The 25,815-nt window shown below is 41.9% G+C and overlaps 1 protein-coding gene across 3 annotated transcripts in view; it reads left to right on the top strand.

The window, feature by feature from the left end:
• The window catches only part of PPP1R12A (protein phosphatase 1 regulatory subunit 12A), a 235,330-nt gene that overhangs the window by 163,785 nt on the left and 45,730 nt on the right, over nt 1-25,815 (top strand). For 2 of the 3 annotated variants that reach the window (XM_032798961.2, XM_032798962.2), the window contains exons 12-17: nt 10,522-10,644; nt 14,258-14,425; nt 14,866-15,042; nt 22,374-22,464; nt 24,659-24,850; nt 25,048-25,219. In XM_032798961.2, the coding sequence (XP_032654852.1) occupies nt 10,522-10,644; nt 14,258-14,425; nt 14,866-15,042; nt 22,374-22,464; nt 24,659-24,850; nt 25,048-25,219 (923 nt within the window). The remainder of the gene's footprint in view (nt 1-10,521; nt 10,645-14,257; nt 14,426-14,865; nt 15,043-22,373; nt 22,465-24,658; nt 24,851-25,047; nt 25,220-25,815) is intronic. The other variant, XM_032798963.2, reaches the window with a different exon arrangement.

The following is a 25,815-nucleotide window of genomic DNA, read 5'->3' as shown; positions in this document are numbered from 1 at the left end:
AGTCCTGCACAAGGGACAGTGCAAATGGAAGAGATCACATTACCTTCCACACTGGATACCTTCAAGGCCACCAAAGGGCTCATCAAAATGACAGTTCCGGTGCCTCCAGCCCCAACCTGAGTCCCAGTACCATCCAAGGGTAAACCGGCCATGTTCGGAATGGCAGCCCTCAGACCAGCATCTTCACGCCACTCGGCGTCCCGGCACCGTTCCGAGTCCTGGCACTGCCACAGGTACCGGTCTGACTCATGGCACCAGTTAGTCTCATGGCACTGGTCTCACAGTCCCGATCCTCGGAGCTGTTCCCGCTCGAGGTCGCTATCAACTGCTGGATCATGGTCCCACTCGAGATCCAGGTCACAATCGGCATCCTCACAGCACCATTTGGACCGACGCAGTGTGGAACTCTAAATCCTGTGTCAACTGTTGCCACGACACCAGCCCACGGGGCACTGCTCTTCATCGCGGCGCCAGTTGCGGCGCCGGGTGCTGTCGCGGTGGCGCTCTACTGTCTGGCACCGCTCTTCATCATGTCACCGGTTGCGGTCACGATCAGCCTCCTGGCACCAATCCCCGCATGACCCGCGCCTCCCAAGGGACTCGGTGCCCCCTTTGCTTCACTTGCGCACTGCTCCTCCTTGGCCGTCGTGATCTTGGTCTTCTTCTGGCAAATCGGAGAGAGCTTCAGGGTTCTCAGACATTCCCCAATCGGGCCTGGGAAGTTTCGGCCAAAATCCTCCAGCACCCAGCTGTCAGTCCCAATGGCAATTTTGGACCCTCTGAGCATATCACCAGGCCCGGGCACCCCCCGTGCCGCCCCCCACCCCTCTAGTTGCCTGGCCACCGTCAGGTTTGAGCGCCCAGCCCCCTGAGGCGACCCGCAGCCGTCCCCCTCCAGACTCAAACCAGCCTGCAGAACCAGCACCCATAGTATGGGCTACCCCAGGCACCCAAGAAGAACCACCCATGCCCGACCAGGAGACTCTCTTTGCACTGTCCCTTCCAGTGGAGTCATCTTCATCCTCCCCTTATGAGGTTGTGGCTGGCACATCCACATCTGGTCCGCTGCCTTCAAGAACTATTGAGGCGCATGGCCCTCAATGTGAACCTCCAGATTGAGGAGATTGTGGAGGAGGAGGACCCTATGGTGGACATTCTAGGCCCGGAGGCACCTTCCGCGGTGGCCCTCCCCATGAATAAAACCATTCAGAACAACGCTAAGTCTCTCTGGCAAACCCCGACTTCCATCCCTCCCACAGCTAAAGGGGTAGAAAAAAAGTACTTTGTCTGCACCAGGGGGTTATGAATACCTTTTTACCCACTCCGTCCCTTGCTCGCTTGTGGTTGACGTGGTGAATGCCAAGGAAAGGCAGGGCCAACAAGGGTCTGCTCCCAAGTCAAAAGACGCTAAGTGGCTGGACCTTTTTGGGAGAAAAAATTACTCTACTGGGGGTTTCTCGCTGGAGATTGCTAATCAGCTAGCAATTTTCAGTAGGTACAATTTTAACTCTTGGTCTGTGGTCCTCAAATTTCAAGATCTTCTCCCAGCAGAGGCTCGTACAGAACTAGGGGGCCATTGCTGAGGAGGGTAAATTGGTTGCTCGGACCTCCCTCCAAGGTTCCCTCGATGCTGTGGATGCGGCTGCATGCACTCTGGCGTCAGGTATCACCATGCGGCGGAACGCCTGGCTTCAGTCTTCAGGCTTCTTGCCTGAGGTTCATCACACTATCCAGGACCTCCCCTTTGATGGTCAGGGCTTGTTTGCAGAACAAACTGATTCCCGCCTGCATTCATTAAAAGACACAAGGAATACTATTAAATCCTTCAGTATGCATACTAACCAAAGGAAGCCATTTAAACCCCAGACCACCCAGCAACGCTCTTTCCATCCTAGACCAAGGCAGGACTTTTCTCGTCGAAGAAGTAGATATTCTCAATGTAGACTGTCTCGCTCTCCCCCCCCCACCCCCAGGCAGGGTCAAGGACAGTACAAGCCAACCCCGGGCCCTAAGTGCCCATTTTGAAGGTGCGCCAGAGGACGGAATACAAGCTTTTACCCCGAACAGTTATCCCTTTCTGAACCGCCTATCCCATTTCTACCATGCCTGGTCTCATATCACATCGGACCGTTGGGTCCTCCGCACAGTGCAGATGGGATATTCTATCCATTTCCATGCCATCCTGCCCTCCCACTCTCCTTCCTCGTCCCTCTTCAAGGACCCTTCTCACGAGCAACTCCTCATCCAGGAGGTTCAATCCCTCCTTGCCCTCGGGGCAGTGGAGGAAGTTTCTCAGGAGCTCAGGGGCAAGAGTTTCTATTCCCGCTATTTCCTTGTCCCCAAGGCAAAGGGAGGCTTAAGACCTATTCTGGTCCTCGGGGAGCTCAACAAGTACATCGTCAACCTGAAGTTCCTTAGCCACTATCCTTTCCTCACTGGATCCGGGAGACTGGTATGCTGCCCTCAATATGATGTATAGTTTCACATTTCAATTACTCCACCTCACATACATTTCCTCCGCTTCGTGGTGAGCAGGATGCACTGTCAGTTCACAGCCCTCCTGTTTGGCTTGTACACAGGCCCTCGCATCTTTACCAAGTGCATGGTGGTTGTGGCAGCCTTTCTTCACCTACATCATGTGCACATCTTCCCGTACCTTGACAACTGGCTTATGCGGGGCCAGTCTCACCGTCATGTCCAGTCTCAGGTACATCTAATCACGGACTTTTTCACTCTCTTGGGTATCATGGGTAAACATCAGCAATTCCATCCTCGCACCTACTCAAACATAGTCCTGGATGCAAACCAAGCGAGGGCTTTCCTTCCAGAAGCACGGTGCCTGGCTGTAGGAGGCACAGTTACCAGCCTCTGCAAGTTTTCCACCACCACAGCAAGGCAGTGGCTCAGGTTGCTGGGTCACATGGCGTCCTGTCTTTGTGGTGCAGCACGCCAGACTAAGATTCAGGCCGCTACAGACATGGTTGGCTTCAGCCTACCAACCTGGACGCGACAGTCTAGAAATGGTCCTCACGGTCCCGAAGTGCACACTCGACTCCCTACAATGGTGGCTGGATCCTCGGATGGTGGGTGCCGGGGTCCCGTTCCATCTCCCTAACCCACCCTTACCCTGGTCACAGATGCATCTGTCCTGGGATAGGGGGTTCACCTCGGGAACCTGACAACGCAGGGCTTATGGCATGAGAGCGAGCTTGCACATCAACATCAAAGAGCTCAGGGTGATTCGCCTTGCATGCCAAGCCTTTTTCCTCCACTTGCAGGGCCACTGCGTAGCAGTCCTAACGGACAATACCACGGCCATGTTCTACCTCAGGGGTCTCAAACACGCCCGCCAAGCTCCCTGCATGCCCCCTCCCCATTATTTCCTGTCGCTGCCAAATGCCTCTCTGCTGCCCTCCCCCCCCCCCCCCCCCCCCCTTTTTTCCTTTCCCCCCCCCAAGCCCCTCCCCGCCCCCCCCCCCCCCCCCCCCCGAGTTATTTTATATGGCAGCTAAGCTCCCTGCACACTGCTCCCCAATGTTTGGGGCTGGGTCTCTGCCCTGGCCTCCACTTGCTTGCCACCTCACCGCCCCGGTAGGAGCTTGCAGCTCATGCTGACTCCGCTCAGCTCTGCTGGCTTCTGGCATCACCTGCTGCTGCAGAGTCCTAGTGCCCCCCCTCCCCCGCCCTCCACTAGGGTCAGGGCAGGTTACCCTTACCCTGTCCTAGTCCTGAGCCCCTCCAATACCCCAAGCCTCTGCAATGCCCCAAACCCCTCATCCCCAGCCGCACAACCCTCACCCTTGCACCCCTCCTATCCCCAAACTCTATCCTGGAGCCTGCACCCAGCATCCCATCTCCATCCCAGAGTCTGCACCCCAGACCCCCCTCCCCCACCCAAATTGCCTTTCAGAGCCGTAGGCAGGTAGGGGACAGAGTTTGTGGGAGGGCAGGTTCTGAGCACCACCCAAATATCTACAAACCTGCTACCCCTGGAAGAAGCAGAGCAGGAGTGGAGTGGTGGTGCAGCCCAGTGCAGTGCGGGGGGAGGTGGCTTTACTGAGTGTATATATTTTATTAAAACCGCTTGGAAATTACTTTGTCGAAAAAAGAACACTCATGGAAGAAAAGAGTTTTTAAAGACAAATGGGAGAATTTATATTTTTTCACAGAGGTAAAAGATAAAATTCAACGCCTTATTTCTCAGCAAACGATTGCTGTTCCCAAGGAGTATAACGTGCCTCGGCACTACGACACGATGCACCGTGAAAAATATGATGCATTCACTGGAAAAATCCGAGAGGAAAAAGTTCAGCAACTTAAAGCAGCATTTGCCAAGCAAAGGAATTTCTTTTGGGGGCTTAACAATTCTAGCGAAGATTCAGTAAGAGCAAGTTTTGTGATAAGCAAAATGATAGCTAAATCATCATGACCTTTTGCAGAAGGCTTATTTGTAAAAGAATGTCTTATGAAGGCCAGTGAAATTTTATGTCCTGATAGGAAGAAAGTTTTTGAAGGCATAAGCTTGTCTGCCAGTACAGTTGCCTGCAGGATAACGGATTTACTGATAACGTGCAAAAACAATTGATTCAAATGGCAAAAGACTTTGAAGCATTTTCAATTGCTGTTAATGAGAGTACAGATGTATCAGATACTGCACAGTGTGCAGTGTTCGTTAGAGGTGTGGATTGCAATTTGAATATAACTGAAGAATTGCTAGACTTAATGCCACTGAAAGGTACCACAACGGGACACGACATATTTCAAGGACTGGAAGAGTGCATTGAAAAAGCTGTGCTGACATGGAACAAGCTCGTATCTTTGGCTATGGACGGTGCGCGATCAGCGTGCCCTGAAAACGTTGGTGTGTTGGATTATTGAAGACCAAACTCAACAGCCTCGATATACCAGAAATTAGCTTCACCAGTATACATATTTTGCACCTAGAAGCCCTGTGTAGCAAAAGTCTACAAATGAAGGAAGTTATAGATGTAGTGGTTAAAACTGTTAATTTTATACATGCACGATGGCTGAATCACGGACAGTTCACTTCTTTTCTAGCAAGTATGGACAGCAAATATGGGGAACTTCTGTATCACGCTCAGGTTAGATGGCTGAGTCGTGGAAATGTTTTGAAGGGTTATTTTGCGCTTAGAAAGGAGATTGATTGATTCCTTCATGAAAACAAAAAAACAAGGAGGTTCCACAGCTTGCTGATTCCACTTTTATCTGCAACCTTGCTTTTCTAACAGATGTAACTGATCACCTGAATGCCCTGAACTTGAAACTTCAGGGTAGAAAACAGGTGATAACACAGATGTATGACAGTGTTAAGTTATTCAAAGTCAAGCTTACTTTGTGGGGGAAACAGCTGACTGCTGGCAGTTTGGTTCATTTCTCGACTCTGAATTTCTTAGGAAAAGTTGAACCCAAATCCTTGAAAAAATATGTAGAGATCATTTCTAACTTACACAAACAGTTTGTATGGTTTAAAGATTTCAAGGCACTTGAACCACATTTTCAACTTTTTTCCACACCATTTGGTGTTGACACTGACTATGTTGCAGAGAAAATGCAGATGGAGTTAGTGGAACTTCAGTGTGACACCATTTTGAAGCAGAAATATACAGATGTTGGAATTCCAGAATTCTACAAGTTTCTTCCACAAAAAAGATTTCCCATGTTGTTCTCTGCTTCTGCAAGGATAATGGCAATGTTTGGAAGTACATATATATGTGAACAGTTTTTTCTCTTCCATGAAGATTAACAAATCTGTGTTAAGGTCAAGGCTCACTGGTGAACATTTGAAAGCAACACTGAGACTGCTTTTGTCTCAGGATATTAAACCTAATATTGATGCTCTGGTTGATGCAAAACGCTGCCAGCTAAGTGGCCAAAAATGAAATGACTGTCAAAATTAGCACTGACTTTTCACATTACAGCTAAAGAAGTTAATAAAAAAGTTAATAAATTGACTTTTAATAGCATACTATATTTTAATACTATACTACTATATTACTCTTCTTTTTTTTTCTGCCTACTTCCAGGCGCTTCCCACCGCCAAGCCTCCAAACAGCAGTTGGTCAAGCTTTAGCACTTTCCAGGAGGGAGTGGGGAAGAGCGGGGAGCTATGCGCTCAGGGGAGGAGGTGGAGAAGAGAAGGGGCAGGGGTGGGGTCTCATGGAAGGGATGGAGTGGGGGCAGGGCCAGAGGCAGCGAGTGGAGGTGTCAGTGATGCGGCCCTCAGGCGAATGCACTAGTCTTCATGTGGCCCTCATAGTCATTTGAGTTTGAGACCCCTGTCCTACATGAACAAGCAAGGCAGAGCCTGGTCATTGCCACTCTGCCAAGAAGCCCTCCTTCTGTGGGACTTCACTTCAGCCCACACGTACCTGCCAGGTGTCCAGAACATTCTGGCAGACAGCTTGAGCAGGCGTTTTCTTACTCATGGGTGATTGATACGTCTGGATATCATTCATTCCATTTTCAACACCTGGGGGTTTCCCCGAGTTGACTTGTTCGCTTCGCAATCCAACAGGGAGTGCCCAGCCTTCTGTTCCTTCCGGGGCTACAGTCCGGGCTCAATAGCAGATGCCTTCCAGATCACATGGTTGGGTCAGTTACTTTATGCCTTCCCTCCGTTCCCATTGGTACACAAGGTGCTCCTCAAGGTCCGCTGGGACAAGGCAGATGTCATTCTGGTAGCCCCTGCCTGGCCATGTCAGCGTTGGTACCCGATCCTGCTGGACCTGTCAGTCCAGGCTTCCCTGAGTCTCCCTCTCAGCACCGACCTCATCTCTCAAAACCACAGTCGTCTCCTGCACCCAGACCTTCAGTTGCTCCACTTCATGGCTTCGAGGATCCGTGGCTAAACCAGGCTGAACACGCCTGTTCAGACTCGGTGAGGCGGGTGCGTCTTGAAAGTTGCAAGCCGTCAACCATGCTTACCTATGAAGCCAAGTGGAAAAGGTTTTCCAGCTGGTGCGCTCAGCGGCAGGTGCCCCCGCTTCAGGCTCCAGTTCCGTGCATCTTGGACTACTTGATGTTCCTAAAGGACCAGCACCTAGCCTTTGAATCCCTTAAGGTCCACCTCACGGCCATCTCTGCGTTTCACTCAGGCACAGCCAGGTGTTCCATGTTTGCACACCCAGTCGTGCGGCGTTTCCTCAAAGGCCTGGAGAAAATCCATCCTCCAGTGAAGCCACCCATGCCTGCATAGAACCTTTAACTTGGTCCTCTCTTGCCTTCTGGGCCCTCCTTTTGAGTCGCTGGCGTCCTGCTCACTTCTCTGTCTCTTCTGGAAGGTTGCCTTCCTAGTGGCCATCACTTCCGCACATTGAGTGTCCAAACTATGGGCTCTCATGTGTGAGCCACCCTATAACACCTTTCATAAATATAAAGTTCAACTAAGACCTCCCCCAGCCTTCTTACCAAAAGTGATGTCCCTCTTCCATGTGAGCCAGGATGTCTTCCTACCAGTTTTCTACCCAAAACCGCATGCTGGCCTTCGTGAACAACGTCTCCATTCTCTTGACATTAGAAGGGCACTCGCCTTCTATATAGACCAAACAAAGCCTTTTCATAAAACAATCCAGTTGTTTGTCGCCATTGTGGAGTGGATGAAAGGTGCCTCGATTTCCTCTCAACGAATATCTTTGTGGATCACCGGATGCATTCGTGCTTGCTATAACCTGGCAAATGTCCCTCCGCCTGCTGTTACGGCTCACTCAGCGAGAGCTCAGGCATCATAAGCTGCCTTCATGGCACACATTCTTCTCCAGGAAATCTACAGGGCTGCCATGTGGACCTCGGCTCACACCTTCATGTCCCACTATGCCATCATCCAGCACTCTCTGGATGATGCGGCCTTTGGCAGAGCGATCCTCCAATCTGCTGTTCCTTGTCTCTGACCCCACCTCCGAGGTAAGGCTTGGGAGTCACCTAACTGGAACTGATAAGAGCAATCACTCAAAGAAGAAAAAACGGTTACTCACCTTTCTGTAACTGTTGTTGTTCTTCGAGATGTGTTGCTCATATCTATTCCATTCCCACCCACCTTCCCCTCTGTCGGAGTAGTCGGCAAGAAGGAACTGAAGGTGGGTCGGGCCGGCAGGCTCTCGTATAGAATGCCATATCTGTGCCACTCCAGGAGGCTCCCTAGCCAGCCCAATGGGTAGCTGCTGGGGAAAAAGTTTCCGATATCCATGCACATGGCACGTGCACACACCTAACTGGAATAGATATGAGCAACACATCTCGAAGAACAACAGTTACCGAAAGCTGAGTACCCGTTTTTTTCTTAGTGGACTTTAACATAGTGCTGTTTGAAACAGTACTATGTTATCTTTAAAATATAATGGAGAAAGTTTCAGAAACCTTAAAGTGCCAAATTACATTACATCTAGAAGTTTATCATTTAGACATTCTTTAATGATGTCATGCCTCTAGAATATTTTGGTAAGTTGTTAAATGTTTTCATGTACTAAGATGGTAGTCGTAGCTACTTTAGGCCCTTCATATACAATAAGGAACATTTTCTACATGGCTGTTACAAGTGCATCCTCTTTCTCTTTTGCTTGAATTTAATGTAATGTTACCATTTTAGGTTGCTGCTAACATTTTTCTTCCCATATAAAATTTGTGATGTGTCGTAGGCTTTCTTTATTTTGTAGAGGCAAATATATTTTCCAAGGGAGACTTGTAGCAACATATTTTTGTGAGTCCTGTACTTGCGTTAGGCATTTCATATGCGCCTGTAGGAGTTGTAGAATTTCTGTCTAGCTAGACACTGGCTGGAAAAACTCTTACTGGCCTCCTCTCTCTCTCTCTCTCTCTCTCTCTCTCTCTCTCTCAAACACACACACACTCACACTCACACACATAAGTTTGTTGGATTTCCTTGCCTGCATTTAGACCCATGGGAGCTGATAGATCTTAAACAATAGCTATTTAAAGCCTTAAACTCTTTTCACTTCTCCCTCTCTCTGAGCTTTGCTCTTGTCTAGAAAATCATACATGAAGTGAGAAAAGCAAAAGTTCTGCTGTAGACCTGTTGGAGTGGAGGATTGAAGTGAGAAGACTGGTTGCTCATCTAGTCTCTTAGGCCTGGTCTACACTGGGTGGGGATCGATCTAAGATATGCAACTTCAGCTACGAGACTAGCGTAGCTGAAGTCAATGTGTCTTAGATCGAATTAAAATTACTTACTTCGCGTCCTCACAGTGCTGGATCAACTTTGCTTCCACCTCTCGCACTGCAGGAGTTCAGCAGTTGACGGAAGAGCGATTGGGGATCGATTTTATCATGTCTACACTACATGCGATAAATTGATCCCAGATAGATCGATCGTTACCCACCGATCCGGCGGGTAGTGTGGAGGTACCCTTACAGATCAGTAGATTAACCAGAGATTTTTGTAAACTGCCCTGCAAAAGTCTTAAGTTTTGAGAATATAGCAGTTTAGAAGGATCTCTGACTGGGTATCTTTTCTTTTTGGAGAAAATGCCAAAATTACACTGTACAAAGTGATAAATCATAGTTTTCAAACCCCTACCCTCCAGCCAATTCTTTTTACTGTGTTCATGATATCATAGCCCACACTTGCATCACTGCCTTCTTTCTATCAAAATGGAAAAAAAAAATTTAAAAGAAACTTCTTGCACAGGATTTTCACTCTTCGGTCTCAGACTTCCAGTAGAAGACAGGGCAGAATTCCTTTAATTCAAGAGCTTTTGACTCTGAGGAATTGAAGGCTAGCTAGTACATGAGACCTTACTGATGCCCTTTTACCAGTCAGTTCTTTTCTTTTCCCTGGACTTTTATTCAATTCTTAAGTTTTTAAACACAAAAACAAACTGATTTGTTAATTTTCATGGTCAGGTTTCTAATTGACTTGTTTTGGGGGAGCTTGTGCTTCCTATGTACTGCAAGATTTGGCTGGAAATTCCTAAGGACTTAGGTAGTGATAGGTAATGTCCCATGGCAGTTCACTGAATGGTGGACTTCGTAGGCCATATTGCCTGCTAGCCCACATTACCAATGACTCAAAGGGCAAAGCAGCTTTTGAACTAGGGGAGAGACTCCAAAGAATGAGAAATCCTGGGAGACTGGCTTTGGAGAAGCAAAATTACAGGTAAGTAGTTTTCCCTCGACTGCATTGTGGGGTCCCAATAGCATTGTGGGACACTCTTGGCCCTGTCATAAGATGAAAAAACCAATGATGTCAACATGTAAAATATGACTATTAATTTGATATTTCTGGTTTCCCTTCTCTACCATAGCCTCTTTTCATCCATGTGTTTTCTTTTATACGTCTATCAGTATTAACATGACTAGATATAGTGATTTATCTATAGGAGCTTTGAAATTTTGCTAACTAAAAGGTAATTTTATTGCTGTCTGCACAGGTATGGTTACTTTCTCAAGTCCCAGTCCGGTATTTTTCCTCTCTTCTGCAATCCCCTTTAAACAAACAAACAAAACTATCACTAATACAAGCCTTGCACAAATACAATCTTTTTACAGGGATTCGTCTGCTAGCTCAATACGTAGCAGTGGTTCTTACACAAGAAGAAAATGGGAGGAAGATGTCAAGAAAAACAGCTTGAATGAAGGACCTACATCACTAAATACAAGTTATCAAAAAAGGTAAGGGCTGTGACCACGTGTATTGCTTTCAGCAAAATAAGTGAACAAATTGTTAGCTTGTGTTTAAGAAAAACTATTAAATGATTAATGCATTTTTTACTCTACAAAGACAGTTTTCAATTAAACATTGCCACTGTAAAGATGTCACTCTTTTTTATCATAAAACAAAAATTAATTCCAAAGTAATGCCAAGAGAGACTCCCAAAGGAAGAGAAGTTAAAATCCTTGTGGTGTGATTTATTCTTAACACACACACCCACCCACCCACCCAAAAAACAATTACTTGTTTCACAAACCATGATTTTTTCTAAACATGATTTTACAAACCAGCTTACAGATGTGCTTATGAAGTAGGAATAGCAGTAACCACTATATTTAAAGTTGCATTATTTCCATTCTGCCGTCCTGTTTTTTCAGTCTTTCCTAGGTACCTGGAATTAGGTTTGAAATTTCCCAGATTTGGTAACTAATTATCCAAATAGTAGGTCACTATTTTTTAAATATTTGAATAAAATGGTTCAGCCTCTTCTTGTAAGTTTGAGGATAGTGGGGTAGAAAAATTGTGATTTTTTTTTAAATTTTATTTTATTTTTTGGACAAAGTTCTTATGCCAATATTCCTAGGGATGGAACTATTTTAAAATAAGGCATAGCCGCAGTCTTCATAGAATATAGACATACGCCTACTCTGGAATGAGATTTGACTCGCATGGAGAGTTATTTCAATGATTTACAGTATACATTGAAGAGAGTTTTCTCGCAAAGGGCCAAGTCCTGCAAACATACACATGAATAACTTTATTCAGTTGAGTAATTCCACTGATGGGACTACTCATGTGAGTAAAGTTACTCACGTTGGTAAGTGTTTGTATGATTGGGCCATAAGCATATGAAGTTTATAAATTAAAAAAGGCTGTGCTGTCCGTGGATGTATGGATAACTAACTGCATGTTGGAACATGCTAATAGTGCAAAAGGTGGTGAGATGTACTCCTTCAGAGCCTTTTTCTTTGTCACTAAGATGCAAATCAATGGTTCCAGTATTGTCGCTGAATTGTTCTATATTATTGAGTATATCTTTCATGTTTTTCTTTAAAAGAAAAGAAGAAAAACCTTTAATTTTCTTAAATGGAATTTAAGGCAAAGGCTGCATAATCTTAGCAGCTGGAAAATGTCAAAAAGTTAGGGTTGTAGGAGAAACCTTTGTGTATATGCATTATTATATAGTTTTAATGCTATTTCTCATACGCAATCAGTTTTTTCTGTATCTGACCTATTCGTGTAGCACTTTCTAATATCTTTTCATTCTTTTTTTACTTGCACCATTTTTATTATCATAGATCTTTTGAAAACGTTATCCCAAGTCCTGTTTTCAACAATTGTTTAAGCGTCATTGACTTTCAGTGAGGCTTAGGCTCCAAGGAGGCTAACTCACTTTTGAAAACCAAACTTGACCTTCTAAGTCATTTAGGCACGCTTGAAAATTTTACCCAGTCTGGTATATCGTTGAATACTTAAATGTTTAGTTGCCATCTCTTTTAGGCATACTTTATTAATGTAGCAGCTCAGCCTTCCTTTGGTGCAATTCAGTGGTAAGACAGCTAACTGTGAATCTTATTTAACTTCAGCCTTAGGTGTCCTATTACAGCTACACCAGCAAATTTTCAGTTTGTTCACTACTACAGTTAACTGTAGTATGTTTAAAGTGGCTAACTATATATTACTAGTAATAGTATTTATTAATCTGTCCAGTGCCTAAAGTATAGTAAACTCTTGAGAGAATAAGTAAGACAAAGTTTCTCACCCAAGAACACTTACAATTTAAATTTTAGGTTTCAGAATAGCAGCCATGTTAGTCTGTATCCACGAAAAGAACAGGAGTACTTGTGGCACCTTAGAGACTAACACCTTAAGAGACTTGTGGCACCTTAGAGACTAAATTAAACTAACAGGAGTACTTGTGGCATCTTAGAGACTAACAAATTTGTTAGTCTCTAAGATGCCACAAGTACTCCTGTTAGTTTAATTTTAAACATAGTACAACTAATTAGAGTAGCAAACAGTTGGGGAGTAGGGATGGTGAATGAGGTTAACAATAATATTATGTGCTTGCTTAAGTTCATTGTATGCATATTTTGATACTGTTGCTGGCTTAAAAAAAAAAAAAAAGATGGAGCGAATGTTCCAGTGGAAGAAGGGCCGAAGAGAGAGGATAGAAATAATAGACTGGTTCTCTGGCAAACACAGAATACAGCATGATGCTGCACATGTATATTTTAAATTGTTGAAAAAGCTTTTGTATTGTGGCTTAGATTCTCTGCAGCACAGAGCTGCAGTGACAGGTTTCGGAGCTGCAGTGGGCTCTCTGAAGGAGCTGGTTATGGTTACAGCTCACTGAATCTCAGGGAGGGTCTGCTTGCTTTGAGGCTCAACATAATTTAAAGCAGCCTGGTTGCTGCTCCAGCTTCTGCCTTCCTGCTGTGATCCCACAGGGTTCCCACACCGGGACTGAGTGGGGGCTTAGTGTGCCAGCTTGGTACCATTTGAAAGCTCCCCACACTAGCAGCATTCTAAGATGGGCAGCTCCAGCTGCTTTCTGGCCCCCTTTGTGTAATTCAGGCAGCCCAAAGGGGCCAGTAAACAAATCAGAATGTGACACCTATATTGCTATTGCTTGAGAAATAGCATGAGATCATGCAGCTGAAGACTGTATTATATTCCATCTGCACAAGGGGTAGAGTTCAGATTCCTCATGCAACTTTAAGTTGGTAATTCCTGCATTCTTAATGTACAACTTTTATGTTCTTTTATCATAGGTTTCTTTGTATGCAAATTTAACAGCCGTAGAAGAATAAAAAATCCAGAGTAGTGATGGCAAACTGACAGTACTCATACTACTGTTTTGCAGTAGTGTGACAGTCTATAGAGCCCGAGAGGCTATGGAGCTACTAAGATCAGGCACAGAAAAAGCGTATCTGATCACAGTGCTTTCAACTCTATGCAGAATGAGAAGTTCAGTGACAGTTATGTGGAAACCTTTGTGTTCTTTTCTTTCCTCCGACCTCCTTTTCCTCTCTACACCTTGAAATATCGAGATGAAAGGGGGAGTGTTAGAAATAGAGTGGCATAATATTTCTGAGCTATGATGGAGGAGATCCACAGAGAAGTTGAAAAGAGAGGCAGCAGATTTGAATAACTGAGAATATTGCTGGCATCTGTGTGTATGGATATTGGAGAATCCATTGAGATGAGTGATGCAATAGTCGAAGAATGAGGCAATGCAGATGATGAGGACTTCGGCAGAGGCAGTTGAAACACAACTACATATATGTGAGCCTATGGGGTGGTGGTATTCTGTCTCAAAATCTGCCTGAGTAGCAGAAGAAAAGTCCAGAATTAAGGATGACTCTCAGGTTACAGCATCAGAGGCTGAAAGAGGGGCTGAGTCAAGGGAAATAGGAATGCAATTCCAATTTGAAAATGTTCTTTTTGCCCCAGAAACGTGTGTGAGATGAGATCTTGTGTTTTAATTAGTCACTTTGTAGCTTTATGACGTCTTTATATGCAAATATAAATGACACAAACACATCCTATATAAATGCCTCTCCCCCTCAGTGGCTCCTTTGGTAGAAGACAAGATGACTTGATTAGTTCTCATGTTCCAAGTACTACGTCAGCACCAACAGTTACCTCTTCAGCTGGTCTTCAGAAAAGCCTGCTTTCCAGCACAAACACTACTACAAAGATTACAACGGGTTCTACTTCAGCAGGTGTACAAAGCAGGTAAGGGCATCAACACACTTTGTGTCAGATCGACTGTGTGCTTATGTATGTGCATGCTTTTTTTGTTTAGTAGGTCATGGGGCTCTGGATTTTTTCATTTTCCTGTTAAATTTGTTTAAGCATTTACAATTTGGCTCAAAAATAATCGTGGATGGCTTTCGCTATTAAGTGGCAGCTATGCATGTCTGTAAAAGAATAAATTGAGTGCTAGAAGGGTAAAGAATAATAAAGTTCAAGAAGTGTGAACTGTTTAACTTTGAATTTTTATCTAATTTAATGGCTCCAGGTGAGCTTCATATTTCATAGCAGAGACATTTCTCCATTTGTTCTTTTAAAAAAATCCATCCCTCAACTTACATGTTATCAGCTGTTTAGTAAAGTGCTTTCATTGTTTAGCGTTTCCTTTTCTCTTTTTTGTGTTGCTGCTTGTGATGCGATAGTACCTCAAATCGTTTGTGGGCTGAGGATAGTACTGAGAAAGAAAAGGACAATGTTCCTACAGCAGTGACCGTTCCTGTTGCACCATCTGTTGTAAATGCTACAGCTACTACCACAACCATGACTACAACTACTTCTGGCACTGTGTCCTCAACGTCAGAGGTCAGGGAGAGACGGAGGTGTGTAAAGGTCCTGCGAGTAATGGTGCTGTTACACAAAATGATCGTTTTCTTATTTTTAAAAAAGTGCAGTGGTTAACTGTAAATCAGCTAGTACAGCGAGTGAAGCAATACTTATGTTTACTAACTGTACTGAAACAGCTATCAACATGAGATTTCATTAACCTTCCAAAAACTGTTTTGAGAAAAACTTCCAAAGAATCTCACAAAATATCTTAAACTAAAGATAACATTGTGAGTTATGCTCTTTCATGTTGCTTCTATTTTGTTTTACCTTGAATTGTAATGTAGATTTTTGGCAGCATAAATACTACTACATAGGTTACTTACAGGTTTATATTTCTGTTCTTTGCTTAAATGGTTCACCTTAAAAACAAAAAACCAAATAGCTATGCTAACACTGTGGAAAGATTTCTAAATGGAGGGTAGGGAGGGAAGAAACTGGTTGACAACTGAAGTGGTTAAAGTAGCACAATGAACTTTGTAGTAAGTAATTACCTTTACTAATATAAATACAGAAGTATCTCAATAACTATACACTGAAATAAGAAGGCATTGTGTAGTATTTATTTCAGTTGTTAGTGTGTATGTCCGATCACATAGAGATACAGAACATAGACATCACAAAGAATGTTTGGTTCAATAGCTCACGCAGAATTGAGCCTACTAGCCCAAATCAACAAAGTTGGGCTTGCGGTACTGTGCTAAAAATAGCTGCATTAGACAGTGCTTTAAAGTTGCAGCTTGGGCTCTGAAGTCCACGCCCGTCTCTAGGTTTCAGAATCCAAGCTATATCCTAAGCTTCACTGTCTACATTTGTATTTTTAGCATGGTAGCACAAGCTTTCGAGGCTTGCTGCTGTAGGTTGCATAGAAATACCTTGAGGGCTAGTCTACACTAGAAGCGCTACAGCCGCACTCATGTAGTTGCACTGCTGTAGCGCATCTGGTGAAGGTGCTGGCTGCTGACGGGAGAGAGTTCTCCTGTTGGCATAATAAAACCGCTTCCTCAAGAAGCAATAGCTATTTTGGCGGGAGAAGCTCTCCTACTGACATAACACTGTCTGCACTGGTGCTTAGGTTAGTGTAACTTATGTTGCTCGGGGGATGGTTTATTCACACCTGTGAGCAACATAAAGTATACCAGCCTAACCTGTAGACAAGCCTTAAGTCTTTATCTTCAATATGTAATCACATACTACTTTCTCTTTGGAAAATAAAAGGTCTAGGGAAATTCAGAAATCAAGCTCTCTAGTTGCAAATGTAACGTAGTTGATGTTTAACATTCACAACAGGTGGGAAACTGGTAGGAGAAACCTAGAACCTTCTGGTTTACTACACCAAAAGATTCCACATGACAGACATGCTAATTTTGTGATTTAAACTTACTTGGGACATTTTTTAATCCGTTTTCCCCACTTTGACATTGGAGGCATCTGGGGGAATGATGTGGCTCAGAAGCCATTTTGGTAGTAAGCACTACTTCGCATATGTATTTTTCATAAAGTAGCATGGTTGCTGCAGGCAAAGTCTCTGTCACATAAAATTCCTATAAATAAATGCAAGCAATGTAAAATTTGTGAAAGTATCACTCCCAGTGAAGAAAACCTATCAGAAACGTTTGAATTTTAAACTGTTACTGTAACCACTGAAAGTCTGTTACGGACTGAAAAAAACAAGGAAATTCAGAGTTAAGGTTGTCACTCTGTCATTCACTCCTTACTAGTGTGTCTAGGTATTGCACATATATTACATAAGATCACAATATCCACTGTTAGATTTCTGCAAGTGGATTGAATTTACTTGATTTTTAATTATATACTGGCCAAAAGATTTTGGTGCAATGTAAAACTGTTCTAAATGAAAAGTGTTGATTGTATGTGTAGTGCATAGCTTGCTAAATATTAAAAAAATATATAGTGACTTAGTCCATATTAATACACAAAATGTCTTCAAAATCTTACTTGAAAAGTAAACCCATTCAAAGCTATTCTAGTGTCTAAACAAACCGTGCATTTTGGGGCAAGTTGAAGTAGTGGAAGTGTTCATCTGTAACTAATTTATTTTAAAAATTGGGAACAAAGTAGGGAAGAGTGGGACAAAAACACTCTATCAGATAAAACTTTATGCAATTTTAATCTGTCATACATTTTTGCAAGAAGAATTATAAGCCTATAAAAAGGATTCTAGTGGTATGGGAGCTTTTCCATTATAGGTATATTAGCAGTAACAAATACTAGTGTAGTAATTGTAGGCTCTAGGCTTTGTCTAGACTAGAGGTTTATCTACCTGGAAAGTTACACCAGTATAATTATACCAGTGTAACTCCCTGTCTGAACACTCTCTTGATCAGGTGTAAGAGTAGCTTTTTTCTGGTTTAGTTTAAACCACATTCAAAGTGACTAAACGAAGGTGCAAAATGATGATAGTTTAATTGTTTGTGATGCGCAAAGAGACTCAGGTCCAAACGAGTAATATATATGTACATGGTGCCTTAAAAGAGCAATTTCACAAATTTAAAAACAGTTGAGTCAGAACAGCTGAGAGAAAATTTAAACAAAAAAAGGTCAGTGATAACTGGCAACTGTTTGAGAACATTTTACTAGATGACCAAAAATCCACAATTGTGAAAGATGGCTACCCTTGTTTCAAAACAAAAATAGTCACAACATAACACCAGCCTGATTTGGAAATGAGGTCTGAAAGAAGATATCTTGTGTGTGAAAGGAAGGAAAAGCTGGCAGCAATTAATGTGAACAGGAAACTAGGAATTTTAGAAAATAGATAAGGAAAGCAAAAAGGACACAAATTAATTTATGGCTAGCAGAGTTCAGGACAATAAGGAGTTATTTAATTATATTAGGAACAAAAACAATCTTAAAGTAATACTTTACTAGATGGAAATGGTAGAATTGTCAGTAATAAAAGTCAGAAATGTTCAATAGATATTTTTGATCGGTATTTATATCATGATGAAATACTTTCCATTCCAGCAGTAACTCAGGAAGATGTTAAACAGAAGCTAGCAAAGTTAGATATTTTTAAATCAGCAGGTGGGATGACTTGCTTCCAAGCGTTCTAAAAGAGTAGTTCAGCGAGCTCTCTGGACTGTTAATGTTGACTTTCAGTAACTTTTGCAACACTGGGAAGTTCCAGAGGATCAGAAGAAAGCTAATCTTTTACCGATGATATAACAGAGTAAACAGGATAACCTGAGTAATTATAAGCCTGCCAGTCTGACATCTCTTCTGGGCTAAATAATGGACGTCTGATATGGAACTTAAAGAGTTAGAGGAAGGTAATGTAATTAATGCCTGTCCACGTGGGTTGATGGAAGTCAAACTCCATATTACTTTTTTTATGAGAACACAAATTTGGTTGATATAGTACACTTAGCCTTCTGTAGGGCATTTTATTTGGAACCTCATGACATTTTGATTAAGAAATTAGAAAGATGCAGAATCAACATGGGACACATTAAATGAATTAAAAATAGACTGTTAGGTCTCAAAATATAATTGTAAATGGGGAATCAAATGGTGTTTTTCTAGAGAGATTCCACAAGGATCCATTCATAGCCCAACGCTATTTAACATTTTCATCATAAAGAAAACGTAATATCATAACTGATAAAGTTTTCAGATGACACAGATTGGAGAAGTGGTAAATAATGAAGAGGGCAGGTCACTAGTACAGAGATATCTGGATTGCTTGGTAAGCTGGTCATAGGCAAACTATGCATTTCAGTAAAGTCATACATCTAAGAATAAAGAGTGTAGGCCATACTTACAGGATGGAGTACTCTGTCTTGGGAAGTAGTGACTGCAAAAGGCTTTGAGGGTCCTGGTGCATAATTTGATGAACATTAGCACTCGTGCATCACTAATTCAGGGTTGCTAACATGAGGCTTGTCTGCACTTGAAATGCTATAGAGGCACAACTGTAGCTGTGCCACTGTAGCACTTCAGCATAGACACTACCTATGCTTATGGGAAGGGTTCTTCTGTTGGCATAGGTAATCTACCTTTCCGAGAGATCGTATCTAGGTCAATGAAAGAATTCTTCTATTGACCTAGCACTATCTACACAAAGACTTATGTTGGCTTAATTACGTTGCTCAAAGTTGCGGAGTTTTCTTTCACACCCCAGAGCAATGTAGCTGGGTTGATCAAATTTTTTAGTGTAAACCAGTCCACAATTTGAAACACTACTTAGTATCTAGTGTAGAAGCAGTTTAACACCTTTAAAATCTTGTTAGCTCAGTGGTCTAATCAGAGGAAGCCCAGAGAAGAGCCTGGCCAGCTAGGACAATTTTTAAGGTGATATAAAACACATACGCATGCGTGTGTGTGTGCGTTTAAAAATGATAATTAACATCTTAAAATCCTAGTGTAGACATGGCAGTTTGTGTTTCAGCATGTGTTAGCCAGCTGAGGTAAACCCCGGGGACTTTTCATGCAGCCACAGCCTCCTGCGTGCTGATGGGGGAGGGGAAGGGGTGGCAAAGTAGTGGCGCCAACCCCAGGGCTGCCAGCAGAGGTTGGTCCCTTCTACATTAGCATTTTAACATGTCTGTTACATAATAAGCTAAAAAAAATTATTTTTCCTGATGAAGGCAAGGTTTAGGTGGTAAGTGGTATTTCCAAACATGTTAGCTAGCTCAGTTTTTAAAAAACAAAAACCTTGTTTCCTAATCTAGACTAGGCCTCGCTATCTAGCAAAAGAGAAGAGCTACATAGATGGTGAGAGGAGGATGGGAAATGAACGTTCTTATGGATAGTATTTTATAGATGTTACATAGCAGGATGGAGGGCACTTGTAGAAATAGCTATGTTTGTATATATTAAGGCAAATTTGTCTTTTTTCATTTTTAATCTGTCTGTTGGTAAAGTAGAGGTAGAACATGTGTGATAATCCAATACTGGTTTGTGCAATTATTGGGTTTTTTTTAAAGATAGACCATCTTCTCAAAAACATTGTTAAATAATTTTAGTATTTTCAAATTGGCCATCATCTTATTAATTTAAAGAGCTGTTCTTGATATTTCTAGTGAGCAGTCTCCCAAAAGTAAAGGAGTGTTTCCAACATTAACAAATATGTTTACAAAAAAGCTAATAAAACATAACCAACCAGTTTGTATCAGCATCAGAAAATGTGATAGTAGCTAAGTCGTCATTGTGAAAGATGGATAAACTGACCAGTTTTGGGACCCAGAATGGTTCGTGGCTGCACAGTTTGTTGTCCTCAAACTTGGAATGCAAGAGATATAATTTGTGAATAGAACTTTGTTTCAAGGCCTTCATTTTTGGCTGCTTATCAGCTTTTTTCCAACTTTGTTACTCTAAAGATGCTAAAATATACTTGATACTTTTAAATAACTGTGTTACGCAGCAAAGAACTGATTATTAATAGGTCTAGCACTGATTTATTATCCTGTAATAGAAAATCATCAGTTCCATTAAGATTTTTAATGGGATCATTATAGTTTTATAGATAATTCAGTAAAGGGCAAATCCTGTGTCCACAGCTGAGGAGGCCTCACTTGTAGTTGAACTGATGCTGTTCTGCTGCACAAAGGAGGTAGGAAGATGCTTGTGGGAGAGGGGGATGCAGGGAGCATAAACCGTGAGCACAGCTGATCCATGTGTCAGAACATAGCTCAGCATGAGGACCCAAAAAGTTCAGGGAGGAAATGGCTTCTCACATTTTGTCACCTCCCCTGTGCTGTGATTGTGAAGGCTTTGGCCACCCTCTACCACAAGTGAGAGCAGCTTTGAGGGGCGGATTAATTTGTACTGAGCTGCCTGGACAAATTTGAGGTGAACAGCTGACAGATTCTGTGGGCTATTAAAGCAGCTGGAATAGCAGGGTTGTGAGAGCACCCAAGTAAGCCACGTGTCCCGCGAGCTTCTGATGGATGCGGTCAAGGGTTGGCGTAGTGTATACCCGCAGAGAAGTCTCCCTGTACATAGGAGATATTCTTTTGGGGCCCTTGTGATGGCTTTAGAACTCTTTTATGCAATCAGAGCTAGTGTAAAGTAGTTGTGAAGCATCCATAAATTGGGTCCCCTCTATGTGCAGGGGTCCCTGTATGGTAATACACAGTGGGCTGTAGGTGTACAGGCTAAGGGGAAGGACGGGGTGGGATTTGAGGATCTGCTTCTGTACAAATTGTCCTGTCCTCCTTTGCAGGGCATGAAAGTCACATAAGACCCGGGTCACACAGACACATTTTACACTGGGCTCAAGATTTGCCCTTCAAATCTGAGAAGGTTGAAGCTTCAAAAGCAGACATTCATTTAATGGCTTTAGACTAGAGCACTCAAATTTGTATATGAAACAATCTCTCATGAAAATAATTCAGAAAACTTTGTTCTCTTTCCCCCAGAGTTAGACAGGAGTGCTAGTTTTAGATCTTGTGTCTTGTAAGACTACTTGGAGTTTTAACTGCCATGGACTTTTGGGGAGGTTGATTAGTCATGAGGCTTAAGTGTTATGTTTTAATGTTTTGTTTTGCTTGGCAACATGGCTAAACATCTATTATTTAAAGGCTGTTGTTCTACATGTTTGTATGATCTTTGCTTTTATAAAATGACTACAAACCTGACATACTGAAAAAAATGACAATATTTCACTAACCTATAGCTATATTCAGAGTAGATTAAAGTTAGGGGAATAGCAAACTCGTATATGAAATAGATTTGCTTGGTAACAATGCTACCTAATCAGTGCTAAACACAGTTTGTTTCTGAAAAGTTTTCCAAATTCATTTACTGAGCAGTCACGTACTCTGGGTTTTTAATACTCTGAGACAATAGATGGCATAGTAGGGCTTTCCCGTAATAGCCATATTCTTTACATTAGGCATATAAAATGTACGTTAAAGCTTCATAGTCACTCATATATACCCACATACTATATATCTGAGATATTCCACCCTTGTTTTAGCAGACTGGTAGAATACCAAAATAGTGTAAGAAAGTGGTGTTGAGAGAAAATGGCAAAATGAGTTTATTGTAAATAAGAAAATTGACTGACTGGTTAGGATATTTGTCTAGATCAGTAGTGCATTTTGGTGACATAATTCTGATATAACACTTAACTGGCTATAATTATGCTAAGATTTATTCAAAATACAGTTCTGTGTTCCTTGCATTTTCAAAGACAGATTTATGTATCGAGTTACATTATGTAGAATTTAGTTCTGGGTTTTTTTTAATAATTGCATTGATTTTCAATCATGTCACATTGCAAATGTCCATTTCTTTTATCATTTAATGCATTGTGCAAAAATTAGTGGTTATTGAATATTATTTTAATTTTACTCTTTAGATCATACCTCACTCCTGTTCGGGATGAAGAGTCTGAGTCCCAAAGAAAAGCTAGATCCAGGCAAGCAAGACAGTCCAGAAGATCCACACAGGTACAGTTTTTTTGTTCTTTTTTCATTTATGAACAAATAAATTGGTTCCAAACTCTGCAATAACCTCATAATTTTCACAGTAAAACTTCAAATACAGTGACTGTTCTCCCCAGTGTAAACTCAGTACATACGAGCAGATAAAATAATCCACACTGCAAACAACACCAGCTCTCCAAATTTAAACCTCTTCCTCTCAAAATGTTTGAGAGAAAAGATGGGCCTTTCAGTGTGCCCTCAAGGTTAACAGATCCAGACTGCAGACTGGAGGGAAGCAAGCAGAGGTTTCCCCACAGAGTGTCTTCCTGAAAGCCTTTTCCTGTTATATAGCAAAATGGCTCTAGTTGAACATCTTGTTTTTAGCTATGACAATATGACATGCCTGGATAATTGGGTCTCAGGCTATTTAGACCTTTAAAACCAACACTTTGAATTCCACAAGGAAACTTACTGGTAGCCAGTACATTGTCTGAAACACAGTGCGAGGTGCTCCAGGCTTGAAACTCTATTTAAGAAGCAGGCCTGGCATATTATATTTGTTTCAGTTTCTGAATGGTCCCTTGATTGAAGTGACAGACCTGGATCTGTGATGTGTTCCACATCAAAGAGAAAAGGTTCAAGCTAGTATGCCTAGATATAGATTAGAGGGGGGAGGGAGAGAAGTGCTCTTTGAACATCTAGGACTAACTCAAGATCTAAGAACACTCTGTAGTTTTGTGTGTCTTTTACAAATAATAGTTGCACCCTCTGATTTCGGGCACTGAAACAATCTTTCAGCTATTTCTCCCAAGCCAACAACAAACCATATCATCATCTTACCTGGATTGAGTGGTAGCCAGTTACAACTCCTCTAATCCCTAAAAATCATATAGCCCCTAGTACATGTGTTCCAATGCACTAGCCCATGCCAAATGTGAAAGAGAGAGAGATCTGGGAGTCCTCAGTATATTGAATATGTTGCAGCCCACATCCTCTCACTAACTCTTCCAGTATCCTCAAATACACATAAAACAAAGAGGAAGACAAAATAGACAGCTCTGGTACCCCCACATGAATGCCCTAAAGGCAGAGGAGCAATTGTCCACAATTACCATTAGAGTCCACTCAAAAAGATAGCAGCAGAAACACCAAAAACTGATTCCATCCCCCCGTTAGAGTCTGCTGACAGATTGAAATGATTCAGCAAGGTTGCTTTAACTTAATCCAGGGCTAGGAAGAAATAATCAAATAATATAATCATTGCACTTTCTAATCTAAAAACATATAATCAGATTGACTAAAGTCAAGAGAATCTGTAAATTGAAGAAACTATCAGAGCTACCCTACCACAAGCCTGTCCTGCCCTTCCCTGGAAAAGAGAGAGAGTTGACAGCAAGATGATCTTTTTCAAGAGCTGGCTTCAAGAAAAGAGGCACACACTAGTTTTTTTTAAGAACAGCTGACACAATGTCTTCGGTAGGGAAATGTTGACAGTCTCTGTCAATGCTGGACACAATAGATCTAGCTCACATGTGCTAGTCCTAGTCCCACCTCGCAGGTGGCATCATCAGAATTTCAGTAAATCACACTGGCTGAAACTCAAGAAGAGAATACCTAGTATTTCTTTGAGATGTTCTGTTTCCATAGCAGTAGACAGTTCAGATAATTTTATCTTCAAAGTAACATGAAAATTCTTGAGGATAAATGTCAGCCTATTCAGGTAAGCAGAAACCACTGTGAGGAAATGTAAGGGCATTAAGTGCTGCAGGCATGATTTTTTCAGATGTGCTGAGTACCCACAACTCTAGCTGTAGTCAGTGGAATGTCTGAAGGCTCAAGGCCTCTTAAATTCAGCAGTCTAACGCATGAATACTGCTGTATTTTTCATAAACTTTCTCTCTAAAATACTATAATACAGTGGAAAAGATCTAGGGTGGAATTTTCAAAAGTGCCACCATGATTTAGAAGTGTAATGTCCCATTGAAAATCATATCACAGAAGCAGCCATTGTTGATGTACAGTTTAGCAGGCACGTGTTGAGGGTACAGAATGAAGAGTTAAGTTTTGTTAATTGCAAAATGAAAGAAAAACACTCCAGAGTTAAAAAAAAAAAAAAAAAAAAAAAAGTTAAATCTATTTTAGGAGTTTATAGACTGGCCATCAGTAATAGTAAAAACTGTAAGTGACACCTGTTGAAAGGTTGCTTTTTTTTCCACAGGGTGTGACACTGACTGATCTTCAGGAAGCTGAAAAAACTATAGGAAGAAGTCGTCCTACACGAACCAGAGAACAAGAGAATGAAGAAAAGGAGGAGAAGGAAAAACAAGACAAAGAAAAACAGGAGGACAAGAAGGAATCAGAAACAAAAGAAGATGACTTTAGACAAAGATATTCCAGAACTCTTGAGGAGGTATCTCATACTTTTCCTTTTAAGTGATGTAATTGGTATAAATCTTAATTTTTTGTTTGGTAGTACTGAAATTTATAGTAGGCTTAATTTTTCTTTCTTTATTTAAACGTCTTATGTTAATATCTTGTATGATGGGTATTTTTATTTGTGTCCTTTCAATCTTTGTACATTAATATTTACTTTTTTCTGCTGAACAGCCCTATCATCGCTATAGGCCAGTTTCAGCTCCAACTCCAACTACTTCATCATCCTCTTCACTTTCCACCTCCACTAGTTCTCTTTCTACTTCAAGTCAAGTAAACAGACCAAACAGCCTTATAGGTATAACTTCTGTTTATCCCAGGAGTGGAACAAAAGAAAATGAGAGAGGTAAGACTATATGTTTTGACTTTTTTCTTTGCTTATTTATTAGAGGATCTTTTGTCTCTACTGAGGGTCTTAAACTGCATGTGTTATGAGGTAAGGGATTTCTTAACGCCACTTTAAGCATCGCTGCCTCCCTGGGATCATTATCTTCTGAAGCAATTGTCTTCAAGTGGTGCCTCCCAATATATAATACTTTATTTCCTTCTATTGTGAAGTGATCCTGAATTTGGGTCAGATTTCCATAATACTATGTTGCAATTCTGTTATTTGGTAAGAGGAGAGAGAACGCTGTTCAAGGAAGCCAAAATCAAAGCAAAGGGGTGTTGTCACCTTGAATGTTTTATTTCTTTTGTTTCTGTCTCATCCTGGGTTCATCTTTTAACAGATTCATTTTAAAACCGTGATGACCAGAAGCACTGAAATCAATAAGTTAGTGTAGTGCTTACTACAGTGCCTGCTAGCTATGTATGATTTGTTGTATTAATAGAAGAGTAAATAAATGGATAAAAATACATTAGAGGAAGTAAATGTTTTGTTTGTGCAACCATGAATAATGCTTATTTTGCTGAAATCATGCGAGAGGTGGAAAATCAGAACTC

Source organism: Chelonoidis abingdonii, chromosome 1, assembly GCF_003597395.2.
Source record: "Chelonoidis abingdonii isolate Lonesome George chromosome 1, CheloAbing_2.0, whole genome shotgun sequence".
Taxonomy (NCBI): domain Eukaryota; kingdom Metazoa; phylum Chordata; order Testudines; family Testudinidae; genus Chelonoidis; species Chelonoidis abingdonii.
The sequence above is the reverse complement of the archived record's forward strand: the minus strand, read 5'-3'. Positions and strand labels throughout refer to the sequence as shown.